At 47.1% G+C, this 21,876-nt stretch overlaps 7 protein-coding genes across 7 annotated transcripts; 3 read left to right on the top strand and 4 right to left on the bottom strand.

Moving 5' to 3' along the window:
- The first annotated feature begins 289 nt into the window (after nucleotides 1-289).
- B0J16DRAFT_351366 (DNA replication licensing factor mcm5) lies at nucleotides 290-2,695 on the top strand. The gene is made up of 4 exons (XM_046129180.1): nucleotides 290-394; nucleotides 443-936; nucleotides 1,033-1,851; nucleotides 1,906-2,695. The coding sequence occupies exons 2-4, from the start codon at nucleotides 458-460 to the stop codon at nucleotides 2,396-2,398; spliced, it is 1,791 nt and encodes a 596-aa protein (XP_045977316.1). The 5' UTR covers nucleotides 290-394; nucleotides 443-457; the 3' UTR covers nucleotides 2,399-2,695.
- Nucleotides 2,696-3,519: 824 nt separating this feature from the next.
- Nucleotides 3,520-5,388, bottom strand: B0J16DRAFT_351363 (tubulin beta subunit). Its single transcript, XM_046129179.1, has 4 exons — nucleotides 5,344-5,388; nucleotides 4,971-5,283; nucleotides 4,601-4,899; nucleotides 3,520-4,520 (listed from the first exon to the last, which is right to left on the bottom strand). The coding sequence occupies exons 1-4, from the start codon at nucleotides 5,362-5,364 to the stop codon at nucleotides 3,936-3,938; spliced, it is 1,218 nt and encodes a 405-aa protein (XP_045977315.1). The 5' UTR covers nucleotides 5,365-5,388; the 3' UTR covers nucleotides 3,520-3,935.
- A 1,571-nt stretch (nucleotides 5,389-6,959) lies between these two features.
- B0J16DRAFT_419291 (Sodium/calcium exchanger protein-domain-containing protein) lies at nucleotides 6,960-8,808 on the top strand (the record flags this gene model as incomplete). Its single annotated transcript, XM_046133820.1, has 7 exons — nucleotides 6,960-6,966; nucleotides 7,091-7,366; nucleotides 7,418-7,863; nucleotides 7,944-8,354; nucleotides 8,421-8,532; nucleotides 8,590-8,675; nucleotides 8,731-8,808. 7 exons carry the CDS (start codon nucleotides 6,960-6,962, stop codon nucleotides 8,806-8,808), a joined length of 1,416 nt encoding a protein of 471 aa, XP_045977314.1.
- A 251-nt stretch (nucleotides 8,809-9,059) lies between these two features.
- B0J16DRAFT_365573 (uncharacterized protein) lies at nucleotides 9,060-10,832 on the bottom strand (the record flags this gene model as incomplete). The annotated part of the gene is made up of 4 exons (XM_046130026.1): nucleotides 10,186-10,832; nucleotides 9,675-10,105; nucleotides 9,492-9,615; nucleotides 9,060-9,404 (listed from the first exon to the last, which is right to left on the bottom strand). Exons 1-4 carry the CDS (start codon nucleotides 10,732-10,734, stop codon nucleotides 9,060-9,062), a joined length of 1,449 nt encoding a protein of 482 aa, XP_045977313.1. The 5' UTR covers nucleotides 10,735-10,832.
- A 3,418-nt stretch (nucleotides 10,833-14,250) lies between these two features.
- Nucleotides 14,251-15,335, bottom strand: B0J16DRAFT_200066 (uncharacterized protein). The gene has a single exon (XM_046122949.1). The coding sequence runs from the start codon at nucleotides 15,024-15,026 to the stop codon at nucleotides 14,511-14,513; it is 516 nt and encodes a 171-aa protein (XP_045977312.1). The 5' UTR covers nucleotides 15,027-15,335; the 3' UTR covers nucleotides 14,251-14,510.
- Nucleotides 15,336-15,886: 551 nt separating this feature from the next.
- On the top strand, nucleotides 15,887-17,198 carry B0J16DRAFT_406585 (mitochondrial carrier domain-containing protein; the record flags this gene model as incomplete). Its single annotated transcript, XM_046132983.1, has 3 exons — nucleotides 15,887-16,238; nucleotides 16,389-16,582; nucleotides 16,686-17,198. The coding sequence occupies 3 exons, from the start codon at nucleotides 15,887-15,889 to the stop codon at nucleotides 17,196-17,198; spliced, it is 1,059 nt and encodes a 352-aa protein (XP_045977311.1).
- A 1,992-nt stretch (nucleotides 17,199-19,190) lies between these two features.
- On the bottom strand, nucleotides 19,191-20,324 carry B0J16DRAFT_406583 (putative hydrolase; the record flags this gene model as incomplete). The annotated part of the gene is made up of 1 exon (XM_046132982.1): nucleotides 19,191-20,324. One exon carries the CDS (start codon nucleotides 20,322-20,324, stop codon nucleotides 19,191-19,193), a length of 1,134 nt encoding a protein of 377 aa, XP_045977310.1.
- Nucleotides 20,325-21,876: the final 1,552 nt, after the last annotated feature.

The raw sequence follows: 21,876 nt of genomic DNA, 5'->3' as shown, positions 1-21,876 counted from the left end.
TTTCTAGAGTCCCTGTCAACTCATGTGCTCGCAGGCGAGCTAAGGAGATATCAGAGTATTAACAGATCACATCACAATGGACGGCGGATCGATCTACTCTGCGCATGTCTACGAGCCGAGTTTCGGTGAGAATAGGGATACTCGCCTACAGCTTCAAATGCAGCTCGAAACCTTCATCCTTGACTTTCGGCTTAACAACAACTTTGTGTACAGGTTTGCGCCGATTGCCCACGGGTTACATGACTTGATATACTGACGCTTGGGCAGAGATCAACTACGAGAGAACGCACTGCTAAAGAGGTACTACTGCGATGTCAGCATCAATGACTTGATCAGCTTCAACGAGGAGTTGGCGCATCAGTTGACATCTGAGCCAACCGAGATCATCCCTTTGGTAAGGACTATGCAACAGCTTAATTCTCCAACTTCTGACATATCATAGTTCGAATATGCTTTGATGAAGTGCACCCACCGCATTGTCTTCCCTCACGTGCCCAAAATCGAGATCCCCAAGCACCAGCTCCTTCTTCATTCCAACGCAGACGATGTGTCCATCCGCAATCTCGATTCGATGGCTATTGCTCGATTGGTCCGGGTACCGGGTATCGTTATCGGTGCCTCCGTCATGTCCTCAAAAGTAACAGAACTTCATATACAATGTCGAAATTGCGGTCACACACAAGCCATTCCTATCTTGGGTGGATTCACTGGTGTCTCTCTGCCCCGACAATGCGCTCGTGGCAGAATTCCCAACGATCCCACGCCAAAGTGCCCCTTGGATCCGTACTTTGTCGTACACGAGAAGTCACGATTCGTCGACCAGCAGATCATCAAGCTTCAGGAAGCGCCTGATCAAGTCCCTGTTGGAGAACTACCTAGACATGTTCTCATCTCAGCCGACAGATACCTAACAAACCGGGTCGTTCCGGGATCGAGGTGAACTGTCATAGGCATCTTGTCCATCTACCAAAATACGGCCTCCAAAAACTCATCCAACGGTGGCGCAGTGGCTATCCGCACCCCTTATCTAAGGGCAGTTGGAATCCGGTCAGACATTGATCAAGCAGCCAAGGGCAACGCCACTTTCTCAGAGGAGGAAGAGCAAGGATTCTTGGAGATGAGCAGACGGCCAGACATTTACAATGTCATGGCTGCTTGTATCGCTCCTTCAATTTACGGACACCAGGACATCAAGAAGTCAATTCTCTGTCTCCTGTTAGGTGGCTCAAAAAAGATTCTCCCTGATGGCATGAAACTTAGAGGCGATATCAACGTGCTACTTCTCGGTGATCCTGGTACGGCCAAGTCTCAACTTCTAAAGTTTGTCGAGAAGGCAGCACCCATCCCTATCTACGCCTCCGGAAAAGGTTCATCTGCCGCTGGTCTGACAGCTTCCGTCCAGCGTGATCAGTCTACCCGCGAGTTCTATCTTGAAGGTGGTGCTATGGTTCTGGCCGATGGTGGAGTAGTGTGTATTGATGAATTTGATAAGGTGCGAGCCGAAGACCGAGTCGCTATCCACGAAGCCATGGAACAACAAACCATTTTCATCGCCAAGGCCGGTATCACCACTATTCTCAACGCGCGAACATCAGTCCTGGCTGCTGCCAATCCCATTTTTGGTCGATACGATGACATGAAAACTCCTGGTGAGAATATCAATTTCCAAACCACCATCCTGTCACGTTTCGACTTGGTTTTCATTGTCAAGGATGTTCATAGCCGCGAGAAGGACGAGAAGATGGCCAAGCACGTTCTTGGTATCCAGATGAATGGTCGGGGAGCCGACGAAATGGTCGAGTCTGAGATCCTTATTGACAACATGCGAAAATATATAACCTACTGTAAGACGTAAGTTGCTCAGTTCCTTTTGGCTCTTCCGCCATGTATACTAACCTCTCAAAGTCGCTGCGCTCCTCGACTCAGTCCCGAAGCAGCTGAGAAGCTCTCCTCTCACTTTGTCTCTATCCGTCGCCAAATCCACGACGCCGAAATAGAAGCCAATACCCGTTCCTCTATCCCTATCACAATCCGTCAGCTGGAAGCTATCGTGCGTATCACTGAGTCTCTTGCCAAACTCGCCCTCTCTCCCGTCGCCACCGAGGCGCATGCCGATGAGGCTATCCGGCTATTTCTATGCTCTACCATGGACGCGGTCAACCAGGGCAGCAACCAGGGTAGCCGTGAGTTGAACGACGAGGTGAACCGTCTCGAGACTGAGCTCAAGCGCCGTCTACCTATTGGATGGAGCACAAGCCTGTCCACACTACGGAGAGAGATGGTAGAGGGCAAGGGGTACAGTGAGCAGGCGTTGAATCGAGCACTGATGATTCTCCAGCGAAGAGACATAGTCATGTTCAGAAATCAGGGAGCACAGGTCTATCGAAATGGAGCTTAATCAGGGAATTATTGTGATGTAATAATGTAAAGGGCTTGGTTTGTCATTCTAGTAGCCGTCTTGATGATAGATGGGTTAATGAGTAACGAGAACGAAATCACTACGACCGCTGTATGCAAAGAAAACTATTCAAGTTCTAAGAATTTATAGCTTATATTGTATTTTCATATGGTACTAAAATCATGTCCCTCTTTTTCATCGATAGGTATGTCATATACATTGCCGCACCCAGGATAGACAAGTGCCTCTAGAACACGTTTCAGGACAGGAATCATGTGTATAAGAAGAATATTATCGTACCAGATATCACGATCTTGTCAATTGAACACGGGGCTGTTGGAGAGTGTGCCCAGGCTCAAATTTATCACAGCCAGCCATTATTGGTATATGCAATAGTGATGGGCGGCATTCAAGTACATACTGTTAGTCGACCGCAAACTATCACATACACCCCAAGGGATAGAGAATAGAGCCTAACCCATGTTGAACCCACGGTGCCTATCTCGCCTTGCAGGAGGTAGCAATATATATATCTGCATTTTGTATGGCAGCATAGCTGGTCGCTATTGGACATCCAGTGATCCCTGATACTACATCGAAGCAAACATCCTAAAAGACATTTCGAAGAGCATCTGTGGTTCAACGGCTAGACGAAGGTATATGATTACCCAGCATTGAAACAATCGATCATAGTCTTATCTCACGAGCGAGATTGTTGGGGGAAGGCTTGTCAAGGATGATCATGCTCAATAAGTGAGCCACAAGAGTCTCGATGATAGACATGGAAGTCTAGACCGCAAAGGGCCTACCTTTGAAGCCGTTTATGTTTAGGGGTTGTAGACTCCTAGGCGAGACCTAAAGAGATCCAGTATAAGCATATCCCCGGCATTCCTGTGCAATAGAAATCACATCTCTGCTCTCAGTCAAATAGGCCAATGTCCAGTAGGTCTCCAATCGTATAATATCATCTCCTTTCTCATACGCGCCTCTCCGACATTCGCATATGTCTGAATAAAGTTGGCTTAATTGTCCGGTGCATAATCAATCAAATTAGCCAGATTTTAGAGTTCCTTCCGATACGCACCTTTGATGGTATTAAAAATTCCATTATCAAATAGCTGCAAATAATGAGAACAATGTGCTACTAGGTAACAGCAGTAGACGTTGTTCAGAAGGCACGTAACTATCCATTCATCCTGGATGCTCGTCAGCGGTTTTATAGCGGGAGAATTTACGGTAAAAACTGCAAAAGCCTCATCTGTGCATGGCTTTTCTGACCGTCAAGGATAATGAGTCTCTTATCTGACGTAACACGAGGCTCTGTTCGAGGTAGATTGACATCTTCCAAACACTTGAGAGCTATGTGGGATCTCTAATACGTAATAGCGCGAACTAACTAGACCGCCTAGCGACTACCAAGCCCTATTGGGTATATAAAGATTGTCCTTTAGTAGTCGCTGCTTCCGCAGGGCGTCATGACCTTATGTGAGCCCACTATGATAAACCGTGTGCTGTCCGACCACAAGTTTGCGATGGACTAAGCGTCAACCTTGGCGGGGACTTCCTCCTCGTCATACTCCTCCACGCTATAGACGTCGTCGTCGATGACTGCGTCCTGATACTGCTGGTACTCCGATACCAGGTCATTCATATTGGACTCAGCCTCTGTAAACTCCATCTCGTCCATGCCTTCTCCGGTATACCAGTGCAAGAAAGCCTTGCGGCGGAACATAGCGGTGAACTGCTCGCCAACGCGCTTAAAGATCTCTTGGATGGCGGTCGAGTTGCCGACAAAAGTGGACGACATCTTCAACCCCTGCGGGGGGACAGAGCATAGACTCGTCTGCACGTTATTGGGAATCCATTCAACAAAGTAAGCCGAGTTTTTCTGCTGCATCTTGTGCATCTGGTCCTCCACCTCCTTCGCAGACACCTTTCCGCGAAAGATGGCAGAGCAGGTCAGGTAGCGGCCGTTTCGAAAATCAGAGCCTGTCATCATGTTCCTGGGGTTAAATAGCTGTTGGGTAAGCTCGGGGATAGAGACAGCGCTGAACGAGTGCGAGCCACGGCTAGTGAGGGGCGCAAAGCCAACCATGAAGAAGTGTAGGCGGGGGAAGGGAACCTAGACGAGGAGGAGGAATGCTTAGCCACAACACTATTTGATCACAGCGATATGTGACTAGATGAGACGAGTCTTCCTACCAAATTAACAGCCATCTTGCGAAGGTCAGAGTTTAGCTGTCCAGGAAAGCGCAGTGAAGTTGACACGCCAGACATGACGGTTGATACGAGGTGATTAAGGTCGCCATAGGAAGGATTCGACAGCTTCAGGGTACCCTTGCAGATATCATACAGAGCCTCGTTATCGATACAGAAAGTCGCATCTGAGTTTTCAACCAGCTGGTGGACCGAAAGCGTGGCATTATACGGCTCCACGACGGTATCAGACACCTTGGGAGACGGTACTACACTGAAGGTAGCCATCATACGGTCTGGGAACTCTAAATAGGCGGTTAGAACCGTGAGAGGCAGTGCATCGAAATGTGCATCACATCAGTGGTATCAATCTCACCCTCACGAATCTTAGAAATCAGCAGCGTGCCCATGCCGGAGCCTGTACCGCCACCGAGCGAGTGGGTGATTTGGAAGCCTTGGAGGGAGTCGCAGCCTTCGGCTTCGCGACGGACCACATCCAGTACTTGATCAACCAACTCAGCACCCTCTGTGTAGTGACCCTTAGCCCAGTTATTTCCGGCGCTCGAGTGTCCAAAGACAAAGTTATCGGGACGAAAGAGCTGGCTAAGCGGGCCGGAGCGCACCGCATCCATTGTGCCAGGTTCTAGGTCAACGAGCACGGCACGTGGCACGTACTTGTTGCTGGATGTCTATGCGAACTCGATCAGAGACCGAGGATAGTTTGGAATGGGTCACATAATATCGCGCACCTCGTTGAAATAGACGTTCATGCGCGCAAGCTGTAGTTCGGAGGTGCCATTATACCTAGATTGATGCGTGAGAAGGATGAATATTCAGTGGCATTCCGAATGGGTTGCCTACATGCCACTGCTATCCAAACCATGCTCGCCCGAAATGGTCTGCCAGAAGGCAGAGCCGATTTGGTTACCCTATTGAGGTTAATATGCTGCGTTAGGAAGAAATGAGAAGGAAATGTAACAAGAAGGGCGTGATACTCACACACTGGCCAGCTTGGAGATGCACCTATAGCGAAAAGGGAGTTCAAGGTTAGTTTGTGGAGCTTCCAAGGCAGGATTAGAAGCGGACTTACAATCTCACGCATAGTGAACTCAATTCAGCAGTGGTGGTTTTAAGCGCCGATGAGATAAATCTGTTCAGCGTGTGAGAACAAAAGGCAACGTCGAAGTGTTGAGAAGGCGGGGTTAACAGTGAAAGGCGCGACGACTGGTACGTAACAAGTAAGTCGATAACCATGATATGACAGTATCCAATAAGATCATATACTGCCTTACGGGCTAACCCCCAGGCAGAGGGGTAACACGCCCCCTGTTGGATTGCGATGCTCAAAAAGCCTCCATAAGCATATTATGAGCATACGGCCTTGAAATGCCGATAACGCCATAGAATGATGGCAAATTAATTAAGTGACTATTCCAAAACTGTTGAGGAAGTGCAACCTCGTACCTCGACTCTTAACATTAAATTATCACTACTTGATGTTTTTCTTGTACTCAGTCTAGTACCCATTCATACTTCTGGATCAGTCCTTAATTAAGTAAATCATTCTTCACTAACGTTATAGAATAAATTAAACTACCATTAGTGAACATTATTATAAGAAATAGTACTAAACATCCCATTCTTCCGTATCTGCGCCCAAGAGCTAGGCTACGTCACGATGTCTGTGCCAACAGCAGCGTTACTCATAGTAGTCAGCGAACAGTCCCGATGAGGCGATATTGGAGCGGGTGTTGGATGCTGATAGAGCCAGGACTCAGTAACTAGCGGCCACCTTCCTCTTGCAAAGCTGTTTCATTAAATAAATCTAAAGGTTATCTTGCGATGCTCGATGCTATTCCAGTACCTGAACCAGCGAGAGTTTCACTCAGCTAAATGGACTATCGTGCTGTGATACTCTCTATATAGGATATTGATTCTTGAGAATAGCGCTCATGACAAAAACAATGGGGGGTTTAATATTGTTCATTTGCAAAGAATCGAGACCTGGCATCGTTGGTGGAACTAGTATAGCGGGGTTATATATTGGTGTGCAACTTGTTTATACCATGGTTGAGCGCCCGTATTCCAGATTCGAGCCACAGAATAAATAACCTTAAGAGGGGCGCAGAGGTTGTCTGCCTTACTCACTTGCCAACGATTGGGCCCAGTTTTGGTGTACAGGTGACTCGGGTGGCGGACGTACGCATGCGAATTCGATGTTGCACTCAGTCTCCGATGGAGAGTTAGTGGCGTTTCTGTCATCCGCGTTTTTGGCGCTTCGATATAATATGAGCAAGACGCCAGTGAGCGCTTGATCCAACCCTCATTTCTATAATTCTTTTGCGTTTAAAACTGTGACAGAACTATGATTGGTAAGCAACGACGTCATTCCATCACCGCGGCATTGAAGCCTTAGATCCCACTATGCTTCTATCATTTGAAACTCGCACTTGAGCTGTATATGCCATCGTTAGCTGACCTTTTCCGCGTACGCAGCCTACCCAGCCTTTCGTAAGCAGATCCGTCGCACTTGGTCAGGCAGAAACTCCGACCGAAGGGCCAACCCTGTCTGCAGCGACGATGAAGCCGCCAACCCCGGGCTCTTCCACGAGGGATCGCCGTTACTTAGCGTACCACCCGTGAATGGGGAGCGTCATGAATTAATAAGGCGCTTATTTGATGGCACAAGCACACCTGGCAAAGACAGCCCGAATCGTCTGATCAAGTGGCCAGCAAGTACTTTCCATGTCACCAAGGTTACACTGATAAGCAGTAAGCATGTCTTTGCTGATTGATTGAACTACGACTTAATTGACGCGATAGACTACGTCAACGTCCTTCTCCCATTCGTGCCATTGGGTATCATTGCCGGCGTGCTTGGTTGGAGCCCTGCGGCTATGTTCTCGCTGAACTTCATCGCCATTATTCCCCTGGCAGCGGTGTTATCCTTTGCTACGGAAGAGATTTCCATCCCACTTGGCGAAACATTAGGAGGGCTGCTGAATGCCACTTTTGGCAACGCAGTTGAGCTCATCGTAAGTATCATCGCCCTAAAGAAAAACGAAATAGAAGTCGTGCAGTCGTCAATGCTTGGTTCCATTCTATCTAATCTTCTTCTTGTCATGGGAAGTAGCTTTCTTCTCGGCGGCCTTGTCAACATGAAGGATGACTCAGGCAACGGCACCGAGCAGACCTTCACTAGTGCGATGGCACAAACAACATGCTCCTTGTTAGCGCTGTCAGCCGCCTCAATGATCATTCCCGCTACTGTGAGCAGCCTCTCAGAGCCCAGTCCTCAAAGAACTGTGATACAATAAGCATCAGGAAGAACACTAATGTCGACATGTAGCTCTACAGCATCCTCGACAGCTCTGATCAGCATGGTAAAACCGAATCCATCCTGTGGCACTCACGCTGGACGGCTATCATCCTTCTTATCCTGTACGCCCTGTATCTGTGCTTCCAGCTGCGGACGCACAAGAATCTATTCAGCGAGGGGAGCGGTGGAATTTCCTCCCTTGACGAGGAAAGGGACGAGCCTGAATCAGTAATAGGTCCTTGGTCTGCTACAGCGGTACTGGTTGCCGTGACCGTTGTTATCTCCTTCTGTGCAGACTACCTGGTTGGCAGTATCGACAGCATCGCCAAAGAAGCGCATACTAGCAAGAACTTTATTGGCTTGATCCTGATCCCCATTGTCGGCAACGCAGCCGAGCACGCCACGGCGTGTGTGATGGCTGTAAGGAATAAAATGGATTTGGTGAGTGACAACCTGCTTTTTTACCCTGTTGTTTTATTGTGAACTGACAGGTTACATGAAAACAAGGCCACGGGTGTTGCCATTGGATCCAGCATCCAGATTGCGCTTCTGGTTACGCCGTTGTTGGTTGTCTTGGGCTGGGCAATAAATGTGCCGATGGGCCTGAATTTCAATATTCGTGAGTTATCATGAGCACATAATCAACTTTTAACAAGCTTGCTGATGCTTGGGGCAGTTGAGACAGTTATCTTCGCTGTATCTGTTTTAGTCGTGACGGGCACGGTGCAGGATGGGAAATCTAACTATTTGGAGGGAGCCATGGTGAGTTTGTGTTCCCCTGCCCTTCTATACCTACAGCGTACTAATCAGGCTGCAGCTTGTGGGACTCTATATTATCATCGCTTTGACATTCTGGGCTATCCCCACTGGAGTTTTGGGAAAAGTTACGGGCTGATTGCCAGGTTGCCATTATTATGCCCTGTGCAACTCTTTTTGGCTATCTATACCTTGTTGGTCGATATATCGGGGAGTGCGGGAGACATCGATGAGCTTCGCGAAGTCCCAGTGGGCGGCGAAGGCCAGGAGGATCTAGCCGACCACTTATAGGAAAGTGGAGGTTAACCTCTATGCAAGCGAAGAACTTGCTCATCATATTCGATAACCTCATTTCAACCTGCCACTGCAAATTAGAACGAATTATGTCTGCTACTTCTTGCAAAGCGTCCAGACAATCTCAACCAGACTGCTTCTCGTCCTCTTTTCATCAAAGACCTGGCCGTGGTCCAGATCTTGAAACCAGATCACATCCAATCCATCACCATTCTGCCCGAGATTCATTAAGTCCGTAGTTTCTAAGGTCCAATTGTCTGACCCCAGCAAATATGCCCGAATTGCTTTCGTGTCGATCACACTGTCTCTGCCGGCCAAGGCCACAGTCACGGGATGATCTCGGATGTCCTCCTTCCACAATAAGTTATCAGCCCAGAAGAAACGGCGGAATAGCGTATGAGCTATGCCTATATCCTTGGAACCAAAGTAGGAGAGTAGATACTCATTAGGTTAACTTGGCCGTCTAAATATCTAAACATTAGAGTTTAGTCAGCGTCATCAGTCTATTTGGGGACAGAGCTGGCATACAAAATTATAGGCCACGTCAGGTAGGTGAAGTAGAAAAGACACGGGGTCAATAAACAATGCGGGGCCAATATGCTGCGAGATCTCTGGGCTACGAAGGAGTTGCGCGGCAACCACGCTTCCGTATCTTTCCACCGTCAATGTCAATGGGTAAGGGAATGGAGTCACTTCAGGAGTAGTACTTACAAATGCAATACCAAGACACACTTTTCCCACCCATGTGCGGTCAATATGCGCCGAATCTCATCGCACATTTCGTCTTTCAACATTGCCTCGTATGTTATCCTAGAGCTTACCGACATGATTTCTATAGCGATGATGCCAACCTGCCCATCTGAAGAATTTCCGGCAACATGGGCATTGATGTCGGCTAAGAAGTTTATGTATGGGTAAAGCCCCACGCCGATGCCGTGAATGAATAAAATAGGCAGCCTTGTCTTGGACGTATGTGGACGGTGCCAGTAAGTAAGGCTGTTCGCATGGGAGGTGCAGGTTGCAAACAGAGTGAAAGGACGTAGAGGAAAGGTGGCGAGAAACTGCCGAAACGACGTGCGATGAAAGTTGAACGAGTGGTATCGTAAAGAGATAGACGCTATGGTGTTGACAACAAACACGCACTAGAAAGAAGTACGAACAGAATTAGCAACCTAGTGCCCATGAGCCAGCACTTAGGCGCGTAGACCTGTGGGGAACTTACTATATACCATGTTAAGCTCCGATGCAACATCTCTACTTTGTCGAGAGTCAACCGGAGGCATTTGGCATTTCCGCGGCCAGGCTCTAGCTTCTTGCCCAGCAGCTTCTCTATCTCTTGGGTATACTCTTCTAATTCCTCGTCATAGGTCAAGTCATGGTCTCCCGTGTTCAAGAACGCCCACCGGAAGAAGTCCTTGACGTTATCGCGCTTAATGTCGGAAACTGGCGCATTCCGGAACCATTTTCTTAGGTACTGAGCCGGGTCGGGAATATTCTTGTGGCATTTTAGGAACAACTTCCGGCGATCGGTGCGGCAGAGGGGGACGGGGTGTTTTGCGGCCTTCTGGAGATATTTGTTCAGCGGTAGGTAGACAGCCAAATAGAAAAGAGCCTCTAGAGCGAGCCAAGCCTGTAGTACTTGTGGGAGCTGAAATGGAAGGCGGGCTAGCAGGCTGACTAATGAATAAGCAACGCTGAGTGGTGCGATAAGGTGTAAGAGAAATATGGATGCGCGAATGAAGATGTAGTCCCATAGCGATGTTCCCGCCATAGTAGCGGAGATATATCGTTAGGCGGTGTCACGGGGAAAATGTATGTTTTAATGTTCGAGCTTAGGCAGTAATTGTTTCTATGGAGTGTAGGATGGTGATACTTATGCTACAAAAAAAAAACATCCGTATCTTGGTAAGCTTTTAGCGTCAGAGCATCATTTTTTGTTGAATTCAGTCAAAACGATTTGTTGGGCCTTGCACTTGACGTTACCCCACTTACATATGCCTTGTTTAAGCACGTGCTAAACCTAGCATGTGAAAGAAATGATGAGTTTGCCGAGGACGCAGTAGCATTATCTAACTATTCTGGCTTGATCCTGACCACGGCGTCTCATCACGATAAAGAATTATCCGAGGCTGCGATACAAGTAGATCTGTATTGCGTACGTAAATTACGAAAAGCAATCTGGGGGTTTAAGCTGAGCCATCTCTCGGGGTATACTTGGAAGCGGGTAGGAGCTTGACCATTTATTTGCCACTGTTCATATCTCAAACCCCAAGTAAGTTCTGACGTGTGTTAGACTAGGTGTCTAAGAAGCAGTGTAAATTTTATTTCAACTTTAAGCATTTCTTAAATTTCTAATTCGAGTACCCGGCGCCATTGGCAAGATGTCTCTGTTATGCATTCGGGCAGCTGCGCCGCAGTGCGTGCAGAACTACATGAATCATCGACAAATAGCTCCCATTGTTGTGAAACAGAGGGCATTAGGTAATAAAACGTAACAGAACTTAATCTAGTATTGATTCTACGCCGGAGATGCGAACATCTATTGTACGAGTGGTAGTACAGCTCCCTCAACCTTGTCTCGGTGATTCTATTTGAGAGCCATCAAAGGGGCACTCAATCGGTAATGAATATAATTATCTCTCGGAAGAACGAGTCACTGAGCTGGAGCTTGGAAACAAAGCCAAACCTAGGATATTCGCAACATATAGCAGCTACGTCGCTTGTAAACATCATGACTATGTGCAAGTTGTAAATTTCCTATAGCGATGAAAGTGCCTTAGGGTTCTCGGCATATTAAACCCTCTCCGGTAACAGATGGGCATCCTCTGATGCTATCAAATTTTTCCTAACCAGGCGGGTAGGCTACCTAAGTCTTGACGACCCACATCTAGATGTTATGCTCCTGCTTTGTTTCATGACCCTTGTTCTCTCGCTGGGCTTCCGTCTTTTGTTGAAGGTGACTTTGGGCAGTAAGCTTCAGCTCGCCAGTCTTCTCCTCAGCTAATAAATACTGATCGGTACTTTCATCGAGTTTGCTAGAGCCTGGTACTGAACATGTAGGGGTAGATATATCCCGTCGAATGGGGTATTCGCTACCAATTGCGACAGTCCCGATATCAGAAGACCTCTGAGCTTGCATGAGGGGAAAAATCAAAAACACCATAAAAACACAGCAAACCGCTGAATAAATTAAAACTAATCGCTGTGTTCTCCTCCAGACACTGCAACAACTATCTGACATCTTCTTGCATTATGACCGGTCTTGCCGCATGTTCCGCAACGCCTTTCCTTCGCTCGTGCCGACCCTTCCTGACCACCACCTCCCGACCATTCGGCCACTACCTGCGTATCACCATCTATCTGATCAATTGCTCTCTTTCCTTCCTCTACTATCATTGCCCTTCCTTTCTGTAGTCGGGTTCTTTTTGCCCTCCGCCGCCGGCTGAGTGTCTCATTTGCCTGCCGAACATCTCGGAGCTCAGCCCTCAGTAGGGCCATCTCATGCATAACCGCCTTGGTTCCTTTAGAAAATGACTTCAGTGCTTCTAAAATTGATTCTGGGGAACTACTTTGATGCCTTCTGATCCGTCTTTCAAGGTATTCTGACTGGGGTTGAGCCTCAAGCACGGTCTTTGGGGTATTTGAAACCCCAGGTGTAGGGTGGTTAGCCCCCTCCTCTACGGGTGTTGGGGTCCGTAGCTGCACGTCAAGCTTTGAGACTACATATTCTGGGTCAAGAGGAACAATCCCGGCTCCTCTAAAGCCTTCCTTGATATTCTTTTCTGTCATAGTTGCTTGAAAGGCGGCATAAAAGGCTGGAAAGAACTTGGTCTTGGAAACGTGGGTTATAGAGCATCGGATCAGAGGCTCGATTTCTCGACCATACGCCTGCTTAAGCACGGAAAAGCACCCGACGTCAAGAGGCTGAAGCAGGTGAGACGAATGAGGTGGCATACAAAGCGTGATGATTTTATTTGCCTTGCAATATCTCTCAAAGTCGACCGAGTGGTGACTTTCGTGCCCGTCGAGGAGCAGAAGACGATAGCGATTTTTTGATCCCTTGGTTGTACACCGGTTAAAGTGTTTTAGCCACTCGAGGCTCATCTCATTATCTGTCCAGCCATTTTCGCTCGTCGCAATAGCTTAGTTGCCCGGGAGGTTGCTTTCTCGGTACCAGTTGGCGAAGTGATACTGGCCCGCACCTATGATGAACGGCGGGATTGCTTGGCCTTCCGCATTGATCGCCTGAATAACCGCTACCCATTCTCGACTTCCAGACTGCACTAATTTCAGCCTCCATGCTTGTCTGCGCCTGTCACGACCATTCCACTTGCGATCATTCCCATCATGAAGCCAGTCTCATCAAAGTTGTAGATATTAGCAAGGGTGATACCATACTTGGCGATTGTGTTCTCCACGAGCCTGAACCAATTACAAATAATGGTCGGATCCTCGCATTAAGCTCTACGATAGTCGTACTCGTGACAAAGATGCGCCTTGAGCTCCGTGTGCCGCTTCACAAACTTGGAAGCCCAGTTTCTTCCCACCGGTGGCGCGTCACGGTCAGCAAGCAGTTGGTTGGCCATTTCTTCCACACTACACAGTCGTGGGGGAAACCCTCGCTAATCTAGGTCGAGGATATACTGAACAATGGTGTGTCCCTTTAGGTCAGATAGTTTACGTGAATTAGGGATAGTATCACGCCGAGAAAGAATGCCCTTTTGTCTGCGATACAAGGGCCAATAACGGACCTGGTAGATGCTTGCGGCACGTCAGAGACTTAATTTATGGTTAACTTGAAGGGCTTAAGAGCAAGCAGAATATTTGCCTCGTTACCAGATTGTGGCATCGTTGGTAGTTAACAAATAGTAAATTGGATGACAAGTTGAGAGTTTGAGGGATTTTTGTTGCACTCGGGGGTGGAGAACGTTATATCTATTTAACTTTTATGAATTCCTTAGATGAGAGTTCTTGAGTTTATATCCATAGATGAGTTCGTCCTGGACTTTAAACTCTTGAACCTAGGATTTTTAGACTGATAGTCTGAATCCTAAAGGAAAGAGGGATTCCAAGATCTTCCAATAATAATAAACGTTATTTAACGAGATTATGTGATTCTTTAAGGTATAATATGATTGTACGAAGACTAAAATGCTCCCTTGAGACTTTTGTCGCTTAACGTTTCCGCTTCAATCCCACGGTAACGCCAGCGGAAACTTGACTAATGCCATGTGATGCGACCGGAATCTGTAAAGACACTAGAAGTGATAAATCTGGGGGTGAAGATGCTAATATCTCGGGGAATATGCTCACTTGTGAATCGACACAACGCTCTCTCTGACCTTCCGAATACTTCCTTCCAAGGTCAACCTGCTTGAGAGATATTTTAGTAGATAATCTCTTGTTAAGTCGCATTGTCTCGTTAAGCGTATTTTTAATCCTGCACTAAGCTCTTGTAAATGTATCGAAGTCTGACAAGGCCGACATGCCATCACCAGAAGTCAACACGGTTACCCCATGGCTGATGTAGGAGCTATGTTCATGGGGTCAAGTATGCTTAATGGCCGTTTCTGAAAATGAGGAAAATGCAGCAGGGCAAGTAGATTCCAAGGCTTTGTCGGGCGCCAGAAGTTGGTCTTTCGCTGGAAGGCGGCCAAGCTCCATCGACGACGACACCACGGTCTGTTTCCCCGAGCCGACCGCCTCATTCGTTTTGCTGCGCTTGCACCGTCTTTTCGGTAAAGGAGAAGTGGAAAAAGCGTGAGTGGCGGCAAGGGCTGAATCTTGGCATGACGGATGCCAAATGTGGTCGGTGGGAAGGTAAGAAGCGAAGTATCGGACGAGGGAGTCCAAAGAGTTTGTTTGGAAGAGCTGGACTGCATGTTCCCACCGAGGCATCTTGATGAGCTTTGGGTTTCCAATGATTTCAAGACTTGCGGATTCAAGAGATTTATTTAATTCGGAGAGACGTTGTTGTCTGCGATGGTTGGCTAAATGGTGAAATTCGGCTGTCGACTGCGCTTCGTAGGATATTTCGGCTGTCACAATAAAAAGCTTCAGCATCTTGGATTGGGATCGTGTAGGTATTGTACTGGTCGTGCAGCTTGGTGAACAAATCCTCTTGTTTCATGTCGAATTTCCAGGCTGGCCATGTCCATAACGGGTCGTCCATTTTATCGATATGACCCCTTTTAGACTGGTTATAGCAGCGGTAGATCGAAGTTGGTGATAATTAGAAATTAGAAGTGGAATAGCAGAGGAGATGCACGCTTGGCTTTAGAAGCGGATATCTCGAGCACCCTGTATTTTGTGGCAAGCCAGCACTAACGCTAGCGGAAGAAAAGGTCTTATCGCCTGACATCTCAAAGGAAAGGGGGGGTGTCGCCATAGTTGTCCCAGAGGGTAGCATGGAGACTTACATAATAAATATGTTAGGGAGAGTAAGCATGGAAGGACAGTAGTGCATATTCTTATGGTCTGGAGCGATCGATTGCAACCTGACATCAGAGAGTTGCATCCCGCTCCTCCTCAATTGCAAAACTACGTCACTATTGTGGTAGCCTACAAAATCCGCATCACCTAAAACCTGCTTCTTTAGTATACTCTGGATGAGCAAAAGTCGTCATAAGCCATGCACTTTGTGACGCTTAGTTAAATAACATACGCTAGATACATCTCCACTCCATATTGAGCTGGTTAATGGCAGGACACGAAGTTTTGTCCGCTGTTCCACTTCTAACCAAAACCGGGGAGAAATCATTTTATAATAGTGAATATGCTATAAACCGGCACTACACAGTGGGAATCCTTTGCCTCCCTAGGGGATAGGTATAATTACATATTTCGCTATTTGTAATGAAAGATACGAACTAAACGACCATCTGCACTACAACCCCCCATTGTGTTTACTCCCATAAGACGCAATGCCTTCTAAGCGTCACGAGCCATCCTTTGGCGGTTTACAGAGTAACGAGAAAGGACATAACAATATTCATGATTATAACAAACGTTCGAATGAACCAGCTCCGCGCCTTTCCCACCTGGAACACCTGATAGTCCGCGTCTCTGATAACTCGATTCGGAGTCTTGCCGGGGCAACCAGTGCGATAGCCTCCAGCATCATAACAAGTCCTCTGGACGTCATAAAAGTCAAACTACAAGGAAGAGGTGGGCTCCAACTGTGGACGCTTGATTCTGTCAGAAAACGACGTCCATTGCAAGAGAGAGGTCTCATTGGCACTGGGCGAGCAATATGGCATCAAGGCGGATTGATTGGTATGTACCAGGGACTTGGACCGACCATACTAGCAAATATCCCCAGGGGGGCCATATATTTCACAGTATATCACAAGGTCAATGACTCGCTAAAGAAGGTATTTAGTAAGTTATTTTTGTTATCCATTCTATGGAAACTATTGCGGGTAGTACTAATCTCTGTCAAACGGCCAACAACAGACCTGGGTATGCTCAAGCCTATCTGCGGCTACTGGAGGTACCGTTTCTACAGTACTCACGAATCCATTATGGGTTATCAAAACCAGACTCATATCTCAGTCAAGTACATCTACGAGGAATACTCCGAGAGACTATACGTCTGCCATGGACGTAGCTCGGAAGATGTACTGCCGGGAAGGTATTGCTTCGTTTTATTCGGGGCTAACTCCAGCTCTGCTTGGTGTAACACACTTAGCCATACAGTTTCCATTATATGAGCAGTTTAAGATATACTTTACGGGATCAGGGCTTGGAAGTTGGCATGAAGGCCAGGAATGCCTCCAGATCCTAGGGGTACTAACAGCTAGCGTGGCGAGCAAAGCGTGTGCAACTATGGTCACATATCCGCACGAAGTTGTTCGAACAAGATTACAAACGCAACAGAGAGTATACCCTTCATCAACAGCTGAACAAGCAAGAGCAAGGGATGGCAAAGGCCTATTGATGTCTGAAAGTAGCCTACAAAGCGAAAAGGCCTGCAATGCAGGGAAAACATGGGAGAGATTTCCCCGACTGAATCGGGGCATTATGAGCACGCTTGAAACGATCCTGCGCGAAGAAGGCTGGCGTGCCTTATACTCTGGTATGGGCACTAGCTTAATCGGTGCTATACCAGCCTCCGCTATGACAATGCTGGTGTATGAGACAGTAGTGTGGCAGATTAAGAAGTCAAGTGCCCAGGCCAAAAGAAAGCTCGAAATGCAGGATGTAGCAGAAACTTGTTGCCTACGGCTCGTATAACATTCCAGCATATCATTGACACGAACGGCGCATACTATCGAGCTTAACTATATTTCATGGACGACTATACCTAGCCAAATCGTGCTAAACTCCAAACAATCACATATCCCGTTATCCAGTACTGGGGTTAGGGGCAGTGTTGTGAACTATATGGAGTAGAATATACAATCTTAAGATGGATTAAAAGTTAAAATTAAGAGTATTTGGAATTGTTAAAATCAATACATATACTCCTCTACGTGGTCACTAGTCAACGGAGTTTGGGCATCTGCAATAGAGATATTCCACCCTACGTGGTTTTAATAAGGGAAGAACTGGGAAAATTCGTCAGCATGTCCAGAGGCCAACCAGCTATCCTATAGAAAGAGGGGAGACTGGTAGATCTGAGCTTCAATAAGGTTTGTCATGGACTTGGCTAGATACTTATCAAAGTGATTCCCCATGATGACCTTGCCGTGCGTATATGATGTCCCGTTATTGGATACGTACGGTGGAGTAATCTCGATGTTATCCACCTGAGTCAAACTCCTCGTGTCCAAAGCCACATCCTAGCGACAGTTGATGGCCTCCGGCTCTGTCACCCCTGAAGCTTTCGAAGACCTGTCGTCTAGCAGCTTTAGCAAATTGCGCACTCCGAACCAGGACGCGAACTGATATCGGACCTTCTGGTCCAGGCATACTGGTGAAGCCCGGCTCTACGAAACCTAGTGCCTAGATTTCATCGGTGTCGTTCGGTAAATGAAGGGACGGAGTTTCAGTCACGTTCATTAGCGCGTCTTCAAAACCACGTATGGACTTCTGCTGCACTGTACTGGAAATCTCGTTTTCTTTTCCGGATACCACTATTTTTACATGCCGCAGATGATGGTGGAATAGCACAGGCGCCTGCTTCATCGCCACAGCATTGTAGGTCGTCCTATTGCCGTCGGTGACTCGAAAGTCCAAAGAAAATTACCGTTCCAGGCAGAGAGATCAGAAACCAACCCTCTCGCGTCTACGGCTAGCTCAATGCCTGCACCTAAACTCGTCGCGTCGAACATGAACTGAGTATCAACAATTCTCCAAGGGGAATCTGCATCTAACAGGAATCAGGGCTGTTTTCACAATACACGGACTGGGCTCAACATGCTCTCTAAAAATGTATAGATGTTCCCGATGGCCTCGTCAGAGATGTCGTGAAGGGGAGTGGTTCGGGCTGGAGATAAAATAAAAGCCAGAACATGCAGAGAGCTTGCCACCAAGGAACAGAATTATAAAGTAGTCAAGTTACAGGGCAGCCAACCGTGAAGTGTAATTCCCCTTTGAGCGCAAGGCTGCAACAGGTCCATAGGCCCACTTGAACCCACGTACAAGAAGGCTGCAAAGAGAGTGGCCCGAGGCAAATCTGGAAACGCTATTGTTCCTCAGTAACTCGCCAATATCCACTGCGGTACGGCCATCCGACCCAGTTAGCATAATTGGCTCCTGGTCTTCTATAGTAACGGGAGTACAAGCTGACTTGTACGACCTGATTTGCTCAACTTAGCCGGTCTGGCTCCCCTGTTGTGGTGCCATTGCAGTTTTATGCCACTTAGAGAAATTAAGAGATGAAGAGTCATTCTAATAATTACACTGTATGAATACCAATTAGGGGGTTTACTCAGTTGTCATGAACTCAATTTGATTGCAGTGTGTTCTGGAATTCTAGTTGCGAAAACGTGGGATATGACACATGCCATCATCATAGTGGCGCCACGGCGACTATTTTCATCGAAGGGTGCATAATTTGTAAACATGCTAATCAGAATTGATACAGGGATCTAATTACTGTGGCAGCCAAGTGCTGACAGGTGCAACTCGTGGAATAGGTGATAAACGGCACAGCTGCCTAAGCCCAGTCGTAAAAATCGAAATACAAGAAACGCAAATAGAAGACCGTGTACGGCCCAATCGATAAATCGTCAACCCCACCCACAGCCATAGTGTTGGTGCTACAAGCCTAAAGTTGCATTTCTAGACTGAAACAGCATCCCATCCGTCCATCTCAACCCCGCCTATCCATACCTTCCGAATCTTTCTCGTAGTTGTGATATCCTGTAACGGATTTCCTTCTACCAATACCATATCTGCTCTCCGCCCCAGCGAGATCTCACCGCGATCTCCCATACCAAACACTGTTGCCGGAACAATGGTAGCTGCCCTGAGTGCGTCAAGGTTTGAGAGCCCTGCGCGTACGAGTAACTCCATCTCTTCGTGAAGGCTCTCCCCAATTAGTATAGGCGCATGAGATATCTGGTTCGCTTCTGTTCCAGCACAGATGCGCACCCCAGCGTCGTACAGCCTTTTCACGTTGGCAACCGCGTAATCGAAGCTGATATCCTCCATGCCGTTGCTTGTCTCTCGGAGAAGCAAGGGTATCATAGCTCTTGCCATGCAAAGGGTCGGGATGCACGCTACGTTGCGTGTAGCAAGGTTCTCAGCTACCTCGGTTTCTATCAAACCATCTATAGGCACAAGAGTGATGACGTCGAACCCTGCCTGTAATGCCCGAGAATATCCAGCCTTTTGAAAGGAGTGTGCGACGGCCAACTTGCCGTGTCGGTGCGCAGCTTGAACAAGAGCAATGAGCGTCAGGCTATCGATTCCAGGCAGATCAACAAGCACTTTGATGTAGTCAGATTTGGTCGGACCGTTCAGGAGAGAGGCAACCCACATCTCAGCCCCCGCTGGGACTTCGACAACCCCTGTTTCACGTCGTGGATGTATCTGTGCTCCGTCGGTGGCCTGCGCAGTAGCAATAGGGCCAGATGCCAGGTAGGCAGGTAGTCCAATCTCGGCCATAGACTCAGCCCGCATTGCTTGGATATCAGCTTTGCTGCTACTCATGTCGAGAACCGTGCCGATACCGTAAGAGGCGAAGATAGGTAAATCCATGTTCGTTGCTGCAGTATCGACATTGGAATCAATGAAGGCTGGGAGGAGCGTACAGCCTCTCCCGTCAATCGCGGTGTCGATGCTGGCGAGATTCCTGGCTCCTGGCTCGATACTGATAATGTCGCCCGGGCTGGCACGGAAAGTGACATTAACCGCAGTGTCGACCTTGCGACCGTTGAGTATACGAACATTGGAAATAGCATGGATGGCCATTATTGGAACACAGCAAAAAAAAGAAGAAGAAAAAGAAGAAGAAAAAGATTTGCTGCAGGTTTTAGTTTAGTACAGTGAGAAGGGAAGAGAATTTATATGGAGGATAATTTATTTGCCAGATAATGGATAATGTCAGTATGAGCAGAAGAACACAACAATATAATATGGTCCACTTTGAACCTTATAAACTGATTTGGGTTATTTTCTTTACATCCAGCAAGTGAATTATCAAATCATTCGTCATACCAAGGATATAAACAAGTTGGCAGAACACAGGGGTGAAGGGTGGTAATAGCGGTCTACGTCAGGAAATGCATATCTAGGATAAGTGAATAACGTTATTTAGTTATTGAGTGCAGATGTCATTCTGGCTTGCATTTATTATGAACGTCGAAACACACTAAGCGTAAAAACTTACCGTATATTACTATAGACGATCAGAGGTTTCAAGTTCGCGTTCTAAACCTCTCCAGTCCTCCAAACGGTTGTATCACATATTGTTATGTTATGTCCGTTTTTACCGTTTACTCCGCGGCGTCGACCACCTGGTCGCCTCCAACCTCCTTGACTAACACTTATATATAATTCGGCCATTGCCTGCATGTCGACAACCATGTAGTCAATAAGAAATCTTCCTTCCCATGAAATTATCATCCCTCTTTTTATAGCCATGCCCTTTTTTATTACAATTAAATGTCACTATAATTGACTTTCGCGAACTACTTTTGTTTCTGCCGATCTGACTTTGAAGGCATTTTGAATTAGATTTAGCTTGGCGAACAGTTTTTGTTATTCTTAAAGGTCAAAAAGAAACAACGGTTGAAAAGTAGAAAGTATGCATTGATCAATAGTCGCAAATAGCAGACACAGGGCTCTTGGATGGAATGATCTATCGTAACATGTTATAGAAGCAAAGCCAAGACTCAGTTTAGGCTGCTATGTGCCGATATATATTCTTCTTCGCCTCTAGATTGCCAAAACGTGTCTTGGACACCAGCAAGGTCGGATTGTCAAGATATCTTGAACCGATAAGACAGGATCCTATCTGGCTTTTCAAGGCTACCCTCAACTCCTTATAGTTAGGTCTAGTGAACAATTGGTGGTTGCCTTAATCAATAACTTGTAGATTTAAATATAGGAGGGGCTGAAGGTGAATATTAGTATGAGGACGAACCTGGCTACACTGGGCCATGCCTAATTCAGGTTCTGTCTCGTAGGTTTCGGTAGACACTGGACGATAACTCTCTTGTAAGCTAAAAGTAGCTATTCTGACATTGGTAACTAGCCTTATCTATTTTCAATCGGTCGTAGCAAACGATGTCGTACGCTGTCAACCGTGCGGGCTCACGTGTTACTTAGACTGCATTAAATCATGTTATCATGGGCATCATAATACTTGTCCTACCTGTTGCTGTGTTTGGCCACACCGGGACTTGTCCATTGTAGACATGGATAGCAGCAACCTCTCATAGATGTTTTAATTGTATCTTCAGTATATCCTTTCTGCTTTCGGATACCTCCAGCATACCTACTGGCAGTGAATAGATTCACT

This window comes from Fusarium flagelliforme (genome assembly GCF_020744385.1).
Source record: "Fusarium flagelliforme strain FIESC 12 MPI-CAGE-AA-0113 chromosome Unknown B0J16scaffold_9, whole genome shotgun sequence".
In the NCBI taxonomy this organism is placed as follows: Eukaryota; Fungi; Ascomycota; class Sordariomycetes; order Hypocreales; family Nectriaceae; genus Fusarium; species Fusarium flagelliforme.
Note: the sequence above shows the minus strand (reverse complement) of the source record. Positions and strands in the feature narration are given on the sequence as shown.